The sequence below is a fragment of the Lissotriton helveticus genome, chromosome 1_1 (assembly GCF_964261635.1).
Source record: "Lissotriton helveticus chromosome 1_1, aLisHel1.1, whole genome shotgun sequence".
In the NCBI taxonomy this organism is placed as follows: domain Eukaryota; kingdom Metazoa; phylum Chordata; class Amphibia; order Caudata; family Salamandridae; genus Lissotriton; species Lissotriton helveticus.
The window spans coordinates 1373602717-1373615155 of record NC_136057.1 but is presented as its reverse complement, the minus strand read 5'-3'; the positions used below and the strand labels follow the sequence as shown (position 1 = coordinate 1373615155).

Sequence of the window (12439 nt, the reverse complement as noted above, 5' to 3'; positions counted from 1 at the left end):
CTCAATTCTCCATGCAGCCATCAGCCATGAGAGCCAGACTCTACAGCAGCAGTACTTCGAGTGTACTCCTGAAATTGTGGCTACTGTACAGGAATCATGGCTTTTAGTGAATGATTTAGAGTTTGTACATAAAAGGGGAGGACAACCTATGCCATTACTCAAACCATATTAAGAGAACAGTTAACTGCCTAAGATCTAGAATGGAACGCCAAAGCTGCAGTTATGACTGGGAAAATCCTTTTTTGGTCTCGCCTAGCATGCAGCACAAGCTGTCTTGTCCAGAAAGATCTAATATGGGCTTACTAAGAACTACCATTGGACTAGCAGCCTGGCCATTGCTTACCATTGGTTGACTTTATTGTCACTCACATTTGCTTGCTTCTTAGTGGCTTTTTTGTTTGTCTGGTGTTTATCCCTCCCCAGGAGCATATCCTCTGTACCATCCCTTTGATTGGCTGACTTGTATTCTTCCACTGCCCACTTTTAGGGAACAACCTTTTTCTTTTTTGTTAAGCATACCATGAGTTTTCATGCTCTTATTCTTGTGTGCTTTTCCCCTGCCAAATACTCGCCCACACAGCACTGCTCGATCTCTGATGTGTGCTTCTTTCCCCACCTCCATGCTCCTGGTTAGTCTCTCCTTCATGTGCTCCTCCTCCGAGTGTCCTGTGTTGCTCTCTCCCTCATGTGCTTTATTCCCTATCCTCCCCCCACCGGCTCAGCTTTATTTATTTTTTAATTCCCCTGCCCCCCCACTGACTCCCCCGTTGCTTCCTCCACACCCTCTCCATACCTGCAACTCCATACCTCTGACGGTCCTTTTAAAAAAAATGTTTTACATCTTTTGGGAGGGACAGCCCTTCTGCTTTACAAAAAAGCATTTTTGCACTACTTCGATTTTGATTATTTATTTCTGATCCATCTTGGACTGTTAATTAAAAAAATTTTTATTTACATCCTTTCATAGGCAGAAGCATGCATGGTTACTCATGCTAACGCTTGTATGGTGACACATGTGAACGCATACATCATCGTGCATGCGCATGGCTAAAACATAATGGGGACTTCATTGCTTCTTTTTTTGTTGTTTTGGGCTGTTGCTAGTGCTAGCATTAGCAAATGCTGTGCAGCTAATAGGTACCAAAGGCAAGATCTATTGGCTTTGCCGAAGCTTGCTTCTTTAAGCCATGTCACATAAGGTGTGTTCCTTGATAGAAGAAGCAGGACTACCCGGATGGATGGTCAGATTTGCAATGTAATGTTAAGGATTTTGTAATAGTCAAGACTTCTCACTGCCTTCCTGCCTGGGAATCACCTTCCACAGATCCACACAAGCATAAGAAAAGCAATCTCTAGCTTGCTATTTGCATGCAATAAAGTAGTTAGATGCCATCAAGAAAGCATGATACTTAGGAAAAATACTCTATGTGTACTCCGTGGAATGGAATTAATTAATTTAAGTAAACTGAATGAGGTGTAGTGTGGCATTGTGTAAAAGGGAAACACCAGCTGAAGAGCGAACACCTTGAAGAGCAAAGGTGGGCCCACAATGCGCCTTTCGACAGAAAAGCAGGGTATTTATGGGTGTGCAGATGGTATGGAAGAGATTCCTGACATGGTAGGGAGTTGTGAATGCCAGGTCCTACCACCACACTGTATTATATGTATGTAAGTATGCATGCAGTATTTCTGTAGCACAAATCCATTCAACAGGCAGTTTTGGTCTAACAGCTTAAAAAGCAGTTTCCGATCTCTTTACAAGGTAGTACCACATTCTCACAAATTTTGATGCAGGGTGACAATTGGAGCAATTTCACAGAAATGTCCATTGTTAGCAACCACGTCTCATCCTCCTTTGTAGTTGGCTACTTGCATACTGGCCTCCCCGCCTGTTTCTTAAGAGCCAACCAGAGACAGAAGATTGGAGGAACACCTTGACTTACATAGCTGACCCCTCCAGCTTGCCATAGAGCCAGCCATTGCGTGCCTCAGGAACTAGCACCTGGATGATGTCCCCCTTGCTGAAGCGAAGCAGCGTCTTGTTGCCACTGGTGGAGTGGTTCGCCAGGGCCTGCACCCGGGCCCCTGCCTCATCAGCACCAGTGGCTGCAACAACCGCTGCAGCGATGGCGACCTCGCCGAAGGAGTTGGATCGAGACCGCTGCTGGTCACTGGCCAAAGAACCTGCCAGAAACACACAAATGTCCACATTATACTTATCCATCAAGCCTTTGAAGACTGGGGTGCAAGCACTGAGGGGACATGCCTCTCCTGGGGCCAGGAAAGAAACTCAGTCACCATGTTCCCTCAGTCCTTGACCTTTCTCTCTCACTTGCATACTGATGCATCAATGAGGTTAAGCCTTGGCGGAACCTGCTCCTGTGCCCAGAGAGGTGCTAACACCTCTTATGTGAAAGTGGGGTTCTTACCCACAGATGAAGTCCTCTGCATGGTTCTCCGGCCTGGATCAGGTGTCCGCCGTCCATCCCTTTCCACCTCTTGGTTGATAGAGTTAGAGCTTCGACTCATAAATGAATTAAACTCCTCCAGAGGTCTCTCGGTCTGTGAAATGAAAGGAAAAGTCTGTTGTAGTTTAAAAGCCAGTATTATGGAGAGCTGAGAATACATGAATGAATGTTTTTTTTTTATCCCAAATTTATTTTCTGTAGTGCACTATCCTATCCACCAGTACAGGACCAACACAAGCACTACACAAAACACTCCCAAGGTCTAAAACTCTACACTCTCATCACTAGGGGTGTATAACACTGTCAACATTTTTTCATTTCTAATTAGCCATACAGAGCCTTTTTATTGGAACTGTATTTGCTAATGCACAGTTTCTAATTCAAAACTGAATTAAACAGCAAACTGACATCTGTAAAAAACTCGGAAGCAAAAGTGAAAAGGGATTGGAGAATTTATATTTTTCAATATGCCAAAACTAGGGATGTGCTAACTTCTTTTAATTGCATCCTTTGCAAAGGTCTATGCACTTTGCAACTTCACTTTGCCAAATTCGTATGAAAATCATGACTTTTGCAACAATATACGTAACATGTATGCCTATTTACAACTAATAAAATGTTTCTGCATGAGATGCATTGTTAAGAAAACTGTACATTTCCTGTGCAAGGCAGCTGTGCAGAGAAACCCTCTGCAACGGTGATTCTGCAGGGGGAAAATCTGCAAACATTGTATAGTCTACAATAGCTAAAAATTACAGGGAAGAATTCTAAGTGTGTTTCCAGCTTGGCTGGACTGGGTTTGTTTAGAGTGAAGCTGACATCGATATGTTGTGAAAATGGTCTCGCTGTGTGGAGAAAAACTTTGCATAGTTGAAGGTAAACTTTGCAAATTTCGTGAAAAGCAAGAACATGAAACTTTGCGAAGGTTCAACTCTAAATAAAAACTGTAAATCCCAAGTTAAAACAAAAAGCCACTGAAAATGTGTTCTGAACCTCAATACCTGACCTGAAAGACTCAAAAGAAGAATTTAGTGTGAATCAAAGTGCAACCTTGACTTGTTCAGAAGAACAGACTTCTGCCTTTATATCGATTAACTTGCACACTTTTGTTTATATATATCTTTTCTTCGACCTGTGCCTGCTCCCTTGCAACCAACTTTACCTCTAGTAGTCCTGAAGCCGGATGGCTAGTGGTGTAGCCCTGGGCAGGGCTTGGCTTGTTTGGAGTGTGGTTCACGGGCTGGTTCCGGCTAGCGTCCACTTGTTCCTTCCACTGGGGCACGCGGGACTGGAGGATACCACGGGCCTGCACAAACAGAAGATAGCAGAGCAGCTGAGACCATACATTTTAAAGCTTCTCATCCTTGCCTTCCCAGGATCCTCTTTACCAGGGCCGGACTGAGAACACAAAGCAGCCCTGGCAATTTTATCAGACCGCCCTCTCCGTAGGGGGTTGGGAAGATGGCACGGGGTGGGCGAGGGTGCAAGTGTTAAGCACTCTTGCATAATTAAACCGGCCCCCAGCACTGCTACTTTTGTTAATGCGGGCTGATATTGCAGCACCGCTGCAAAACCGACCCCCACTGCTCCAAAACCAGCCCCACCCTTCCAGCCTCCTGGGGTAACGTCCAATGCCTGCTACGGCCAGTCCGGCCCTGCCCTTCACTCCTGTTGTTCTCTCATTGGGTGTCAGGTTCTGAAGCTATCCTAAGATAGATCATAACATATTTTATACAGAGTCCACAGCATGGAAATAATGTAGTGTGGCAAGAAACTCTGATGTTATTGTATGATTTTCCATGATATGATATTATGAAAAAGTGTATTACTTTAACCCCACAACTTACAATAGTTTCTTTTGAATTTCAATATTCAGTCACTTGTAGTGTCGTCTCTTAAAGTTGACTGGTCTATGAAACCATCAGACTCCCTGTTAGTTTAGAGACATGCACGGAATATGGTATGATAAAACTTTAACTACAACTGACATGGTAACACATTTTTTAACTAGTTGCAAGTTTATGATGACATGCTTAAACTGATTGTAATGAGAAGGAGATGGATAGATCATTTAAACTGGAGTTTCATAGTTCTGAACATGCCAAGTGTAAACTGATTAGGTGCTGTAATTGTTCTCCTTATGCAACAGGGAGGGGAGGTGTAAAGTTTTAATTTGGTTGATTAAAGTTTTAACCTCCTAAATTTTCATTATTAAAACATTTGATAGAGTGAATTATTCATTCTCTGAAGATTTTGTTTCCTAAATGTATATTGTCTCATAAAACAAACATTCGTGCTAGAAGACAAACAATGTGTTATTTGGCATAGCATTATGAAGTGAAGTTTAAGAAAGTGGTGGGGGGGTGTGGCCACGCAAGCGCCTAAGATGGCCTTCAAGCTCCACCGGCCGAGCTCATGTTTCACTCCGTTTTGGCATGAAGAACCCCAGTTAACGGACCAGAAAGCCCACCGCCATTCCCATGAAGAACGAGGACTTGGAAGCATGTAGTCGATAAAACAATGTTCGCATCATAGGCGTCCCAGAAACAGCCACAACTGGTCGCATGGATCTCTTCATTGAACAACTTCTGTCTGATCTATTTGGTAAAGACTCCTTCACTCCCGGATTTGTTGTAGAATGCGCCCACCGATCTCTGGGCACCCGTCCCAATCCAGGACTACCTCCGAGACCCATCATTGCAAGAATTATGAACTTTAGGGATCGAGACTCCATTCTTCGTGCCGCACGTGAACACAGGGAAGTGCAGTGGCAAGGTTCTAAACTTTCCTTTTTCCAGATTTCACTGCGACAGTGGAAGAAGCGCGCCACAAGTTTAACGGGGTAAAGGCTGCCCTGAGAAATCTGGGACTGCGGTACAGAATGCTATATCCAGCTAGACTTAAGGTCGATGTGGGAGGCCGTTCACGTATATTTGACACCCCAAATGAAGCACAGTAGTTCTGCCATTCTTACAAAAAAGACAACGGTGGATCGGTGACAGCAGCTAGAGTTTCATTCCCTCCCCAGAGCGGCTCCGAAGCCAGCATGGAACTCTTCTCCAACTCAGGGACTGGATAACACGGCAATAATGTATGGGCTTTCTGGGTTTGATGCTTCAGTTATATGGTTTCTTCACATTCCTTGTAGTTCTAACTTGTATGTCCGGCCGGCGTGGCGTTGCCACACCTCAAGGTGTACACCAGATTTTGGTTTCTAATTGTTCAAGAGAAAATGGTGTGGGTTTGTTTATCCACTACTAGCTTTGCATACTACTGGCACTGCCAGATGTTCCGGTGGGCATGGGTTTGCCTCGCTAGGGGAAGGGTGAGGCTGGGTGGTGGGGGGGACACACGCATTATTTACAGCATCCTCAGGGAACAGATACATATGTCACTATCACATGGCGTTTGGTATTCTTCTTTACACGCAGATTTAACTTCACAGTCACAGTATGGCACAGTTTGGTAACCTACGTGGTCCTTCCGGGCTGTCCCTTATGTCATGGAATATATGGGGCCTAAACAATACCCGCAAAAGACGGCAGGTGATCAATTACTTATCTCACCACAAAATCGACGTAGCCTATCTCCAGGAAACGCGCTTGTCCAAATCAGACAATTCCCCAGTGGCTGCAAGCTGGGGAGCGCACAGGTTCTTCTCGAACTATAGCAGTTATGCAAGGGGGGTTGCCATACTAATTCACAAAAGGATCCCCTTCTCCCCGGGCAAAGTAATTAAGGATAGCGAGGGACGATTTTTGATTGTCACAAGTACGTTAATGGGTCATTTTGTCACAATAATTGGTATTTATGGTCCCAACTGAGGTTCCGTGAATTCTGAACCCGTTTCATAAAGGTCATGGTTTCGTTACGAATTTGATATTAGCGAACCGTAACTAGTTAGTGCGGCAAGTATGAGTGTTTTCATCATGTTAAACCGATGGATTCACTACGTATTTAGGGATTTCGTTCTGAACCCTTGGGTTCCATTTTGTGTATGGCAGCCATTTTGTGGTTGCCCTCACATAGGCCGATGACTGTGACTCATGGCTCAATATTGCTGCTGCGGACGCTAGACAGGTTGGTGGTGCTAAACCTGAAGCTCTAGTGGCAGATCTACCTGGTAGAATTATTAATTAAATGAAGACGATGATGCCTGCTTTACGAGTGAATTGATATAAGTTAGCAGCATGTAAGCAGAAGAAAGATGAAAGTGTATCTGATTTCTTCACTAGGTTTGAAGAAACATTTATAGATCGTAGTGGTCAGGACATGAGTACGGAAGGTGGGCAAAGATTATTTGTGGACAAATTTGTCTTTAATTTGCTCCCTGAACTTTCTAATAAGTTGAAAGATTCTGAAAGTTCTTGGGCTGTTTCATCGTCGGCCCAGATATTGGCGACTGCACGGTACTATGAGAATAGGGATAAGGACGAGAAAGAAAAAGCAGAGAAAAAGACAAAAGACTTACAGCCAGATTCATCAAGCGAAATGCGCTCGCAAAAGGGCCAGATTCTGAGAATCTGGCCCTTTGCGAGTGCAATTTTTGCATTTGGGATTCATCATCCCAAATGCAAAAATCGCTAATAAAGAATTCGCAAATTTGCGAGGATTAGCATTTAAGGAATCTCTATTAGAGATTCCTTAAATGCTATTCATGAAACATTTAAAAATTGCAAATTCGCAATTTAGGACGGCAATTTACCACGAAGTCAAACCTCGTGGTAAATAGCAGAAACTTAGAAAAATGCATTTGTTGGACATGTGTGTGCACAACATCAGTGTAAATTCACATTTCAGGGGTGCTACAGGGTGTCCTTTGGACACCCCTGCACCCTTGAAATCGCATCCTTATTTGCGATTAGCAAATTGCTAATTGCAAATAAGGAATAACTCCCCATTCATTCCTATGGGCCTGTAGGCCCATAGGAATGAATGGGGAGTTATTCCTTATTTGCGATTAGCAATTTGCTAATCGCAAATAAGGAACATGTAGGAATCGCAATATTTTTTGCAATTCCTACATGAATCCCGTTTTGCAAGTCCTTAATAGCGATTTCTTATGAATCGCTATTAAAGACTCGCAAAACGGGTCTTTGATGAATCTAGCAGTTAAAGACAAAGGTTCTTTTACAGCAGGCGTATCCGCCTCGCTCGAATCAGCAAGAGTCACAGCAACGCCCACAGTTTCAGCAACCTCCACAGTTTCAGAGACCGCAACAGAACGCTGGGTATTTTCCTCCAAGACCCCCTTGGGTTTGAATCAGTGTGCGTACTGTAGGGAGGAAGGTCATTATAAAAATGAGTGCCCTGTTTTACGACAACGCGCGAGTGGTATGCCGGCCCAAGAGGCTGTGGTGGTTTTCAGCAAGTGTCAAGAGGTAGAGGACGTGGTGCGTTTCTTTGGAACGAACGTTCCTTTCCCCCGCAAAATTCTATGAATTGCTTTGATCAACAGAAAATTGCATCTGGTCAGTCGACTCAGTACTATGCTGATGACTATTATGTTGAGAGTGAGAATGCTGACTATAATGATTGCTAGGACAGCCATGGACAACGAGAGGGAGTAGTGTCGGTTCTAGTAGATCAGAGTGGGCCTTATGTTGCAGTAGCCACATCGGGTGTGGTAGAGCCTTTTCTTTTGGATACTGGTGCAGCGAAGAGTTCTATCATGCACTCTAAACTCCCTGGCGCACCTTTGTCTGGCTTGACGAATGTCTCGGTAGGATTCTCTGGCGCCCCAGTTCGTAACCCAGTTTCTAGCCCCTTGTCTCTTTCTAAAGGGCCTTGTGAGTTGGAAGCACCTCTCATTTTAACGACAGGTTGTGGAGAGAATTTGTTGGGTTTGGATTTGTTGAAAAGGTTGCATGCAACATTACGTTGTTCTACTGCGGGAGTACAGCTTACATTGGGTAAGAAAGTGATCTCTCCGATGTATTTGTCTAAAGATCGGCTTCCACCGGAATTGCGTTCTCTCCCTGATACTCTTTGGGCTACTGGTCCTAATGATGTGGGTCTTTTGGAGATTCCACCTTACGTTGTAACGCTTAAAGCGAATGTTAAATAGCCGTGCATTCCCCAATATAGGATTTCTAGCGATGGTGAAAGAGCGCTTTTAGCGATCATCTATGATTTGATTGAGAAAGATGTGATTGAAGAAACGAGAGGTAATGTGTGTAACAGTCCCGTTTTGCCTGTCCTGAAGCGCACTGACTCTACTCAGCCACCTGTTTATAAGTTTGTGATCGATCTTAGAGAGGTTAACAAGATTGTCGTGCCACAGTTTCCAGTTGTTCCGTATATTACTGCTTTGTTGACTTTGATTCCTGCTTCAGCTGCCTGGTTTTCGGTTATAGATCTGAAGAATGCTTTCTTCAGTATTCCAATCGCTGAGGAAAGTAGAGATATTTTTGGCTTCTCTTTAGGAGGCCGAAGCTTCCGGTTTAAGAGAGCTCCCCAAGGCTATTGCGAAAGTCCTTCTATTTATAGCCAGGCTTTGAAGACTCAGCTTGATACTCTTGCGTTGCCTGCTGGTACTGCTCTTATTCAGTATGTTGACGATTTATTAGTGGCTGCTGATGATGAGGAAACTTGTAAAGAAGCTACTATTTCTTTGTTGCGACATTTGTCGGACTTGCATCATAAAGTGTCACCTTCTAAGTTGCAGTATTGTCGCCAAGAAGTGACCTACTTAGGTCATCTCTTGTCGAAGGAGGGAAGAAGGTTGACCCCAGAACGAATTCAAGCGATTGCTCGAATGACAAGTACACAGAGAGAAGTGCGTGCTTTTTTGGGTATCACGTCGTATTGTAGACAGTGGATTCCGAACTTTTCTTTATTGGCAAAACCTCTATTGGCATTGACTTGTAAGGATATACCGAACCCTCTTCCTTGGTCCGACGATTGTCAGAAAAGTTTTTCTGAATTGCGTGATGCGTTGTGTTCTGCTCCAGTGTTGGGTACTCCTGACTACAGTAAGCCTTTTACACTCTATGTCCACGAGAGAGAGGGTTGTGCATTGTCAGTTTTGACTCAACAGTTTGGTGATAAGCAGCGTCCATGTGCGTATTTCTTGTCGACTTTAGATCCGGTAGCTAGAGCGTTGCCAAGTTGCTTAAGAGCTACAGCGGCAGCGGCTGTTTCTATCCGACAGTCTGCTGGACTGGTGATGGATAATACGTTGATTGTGATGGTTCCACATGTAGTGGATACCTTGTTAAATCGTACCAAGACTCAGCACCTTACTAGTGCGAGGTTGTCGGGTTATGAGTTGACACTTTTGGCTAGTCATGTGCATATCAAGCGATGCAATGTATTGAATCCAGCAACATTGTTGCCGACGTCTGTGGATACAGATGGTCAGGAACAGCATGATTGTTTTTTGAGGACGGAAGAGGAGACGAAGGGTAGGATTGACTTGAAAGATTCTCCTCTTCCGGATCCTGATGGTACGTTATGGGTTGATGGTTCATGCTACAAGCTTCCGAATGGTGCAGCATATGCCGTCACGACATTAAGCACAGTTGTTGAGACTGCACAAGTGAGCTATAATTCAGCACAAGCAGCGGAATTGATTGCATTAACGAGAGCGTGTGTTTTGTCTGAAGGAAAGAGAGTGAATGTGTATACCGATAGCCAGTACGCGTTTGGTTTTGCTCATAGTTTTGGACGCTTGTTGAACGAAAGGGGATTCTTGACATCCCATGGGACTAAGATTCAGCATTGACAGTTGGTGAATGAGCTTCTCGAATCACTTACTTTGCAGAAGCAAGTTGCGATTATGAAGTGTAGTGCTCATCGGAAGGTTACGGATGATGTTGGCCGTGGTAATGCGTTTGCGGATGAAGTTGCGAAAGACACAGCAAGAAATCTGATGAGCCGAATGTATGTTGCAGGCCCTGCGAGATGGATTGGTGATGTTGGAATGTGCGAAGATACGATTGAGAGTGTGAAATCAATACAGGCTGAAGCTACTGAAAGTGAGAAGAATGTTTGGAGAGAAACTACAGGTAGATTGGATTCGACTGGCTGTTGGGTTGAGTTGTCAGAACACCAAAGATGGATGTTGCCAGATGCGTATGTGCTTGCGGTGGTTACGATGGCACATGGTTTGTCTCACATTACTGTGAAAGGGATTTGTAAGTTGTTGGCTCCAGTATGGCAGAATGCTGGAATTCCCAAATGTGCGGAGAATGTGGTCAAGAATTGCATGGTGTGTTTGATGTATAATCCTGGCAAGGGAACTCCAACTCTAGCTGGTCATTTTGCGCCTCCGACGTATCCGTTCGAGGTTTTGCAATTGGATTTCATCCACATGGAAAGGTGCAGTAGTTTAAAGTACGTCCTTGTAGTTGTTTGTGCCTTTTCTAGATGGGTAGAAGCATACCCCCTAAAAGATAATACTGCCTCGTCCACTGCCAAAGTCCTGGTCAAAGAATATTTCCCTAGATTTGGATTGCCAAGGATGGTATGGAGTGATAATGGAAGTGAATTTGTGGGGAAGGTGATGAAAAGAGTGTGTGAAGGGTTGGGAATTCGTCAGAAGTTTCACGCTGCGAATCATCCCCAATCGGCTGGTTTAGTGGAATGCTATAATGGCACCCTAAAGCTGAAACTGGCCAAGATTCAAGCGAGCACTGGTCTCCAATGGCCCGATGCTTTACCGTTGGCACTTTTGTCAACTAGAACTACAGTACATTCCCGAATAGGCCTTAGTCCCTATGAGATAGTTTTTGGCCGTCCGGCAAATGTGTGGGGAGTGCCGAGGCCAACGAAGTTCAGTGACATCGATTATCCTATGCTAGTGGACTACTTGTATGACTTAACGACTAAATTGCGTGTCATGCATCAACAGGTTCATGATAAATTGCCGCCAGCTTCTGTGGATCCAGGTCACACCCTCAATCCTGGTGACTGGATTTTGGTGAAGACCTTTCAGCGAACCAAGAATGATCAGCCCCGCTGGACCGGCCCACACCAAGTCTTGTTGTCTACGAGGACCTCAGTGAAAGTTTTCGGGAAAAAGAACTGGATCCACGGCGTACATTGTAAGAGAGTATCATTGCCTCTGCCGTACGACCAGTGGGTCCAGGAGGGTGTTGGTGATTCAGAGACTGATACAGTGCCACGTTACGTTCCATTCAGTGACGCACGTTTGGTTGGGACAAGTTCTGAGCGCGAGGATAACGATATTTTGCAAGAAGCTGTGTCTCCACCTGCACGATTTGACACTACTGAGCCTGAGTTGTTGTTCCGAGATCAGACAGTGCCTGGTAAAGGCCGCTATAATCTACGACCGAGAGCCGATGGACTAATAAACAATAAATTCCTTTTTGCATTTGAAAACAAAAAACGCTCTCTCATCCGAAAAGCTGTTTTGATCTATTTTTCTTTTTTCAAACCGCCATCCGGGTTCAGCTGTAGGGTCGCGGAATGAAGCCTTGGAGTGTACAGCCGTGTAGACATAAGGTCGACGGTTCTGGTTTGTTCTAGGGCGTTCCCTGGACTTACAGACGTACCTCTGAGCCGAAGAGAACCACCTGCCGCGAACAGCACGGTTAGAGGATGGAGTTTTTTGAGATCGAGAGAGCTGTTGTAGAAATGAACTTTAAGACGAGACTGTGTAGACTAATGAGTAGCAAATGTTTTTTGATAACATGTCTTTTAATGTTACTTAGCATAACGATGTTTTTAGTGGGATATCTTGTTTTTTCTTTCCAAGTGACTTTTGCACCCACCATACAACCTATGTCTTTTCCTACTACTACTTCTTCGTATTCTTTTCATCCTTTGCCTGAACATGAATCTATCAGAAGATTGGAATTCGTTAATAATTCCTTTGTGCAGCTTCTGCATCAGCATCAGTTAGTAGTGAACACCACTAATTGCTGGGTGTGTGGTCTTATGCCTCATACCACGGATAAGGGTATTCCTTACCTGGTTCTGCCATTCAGCTATAATGGATCTGTATG

General features: G+C 44.4%; 1 protein-coding gene across 2 annotated transcripts in view; it reads right to left on the bottom strand.

The window, feature by feature from the left end:
• The window catches only part of BAIAP2L2 (BAR/IMD domain containing adaptor protein 2 like 2), a 194430-nt gene that overhangs the window by 32519 nt on the left and 149472 nt on the right, over nt 1-12439 (bottom strand). For both annotated transcript variants that reach the window (XM_078683827.1, XM_078683830.1), the window contains 3 exons: nt 3631-3774; nt 2430-2562; nt 1944-2184 (listed from right to left, as the gene is read on the bottom strand). In XM_078683827.1, the coding sequence (XP_078539953.1) occupies nt 1944-2184; nt 2430-2562; nt 3631-3774 (518 nt within the window). The remainder of the gene's footprint in view (nt 1-1943; nt 2185-2429; nt 2563-3630; nt 3775-12439) is intronic.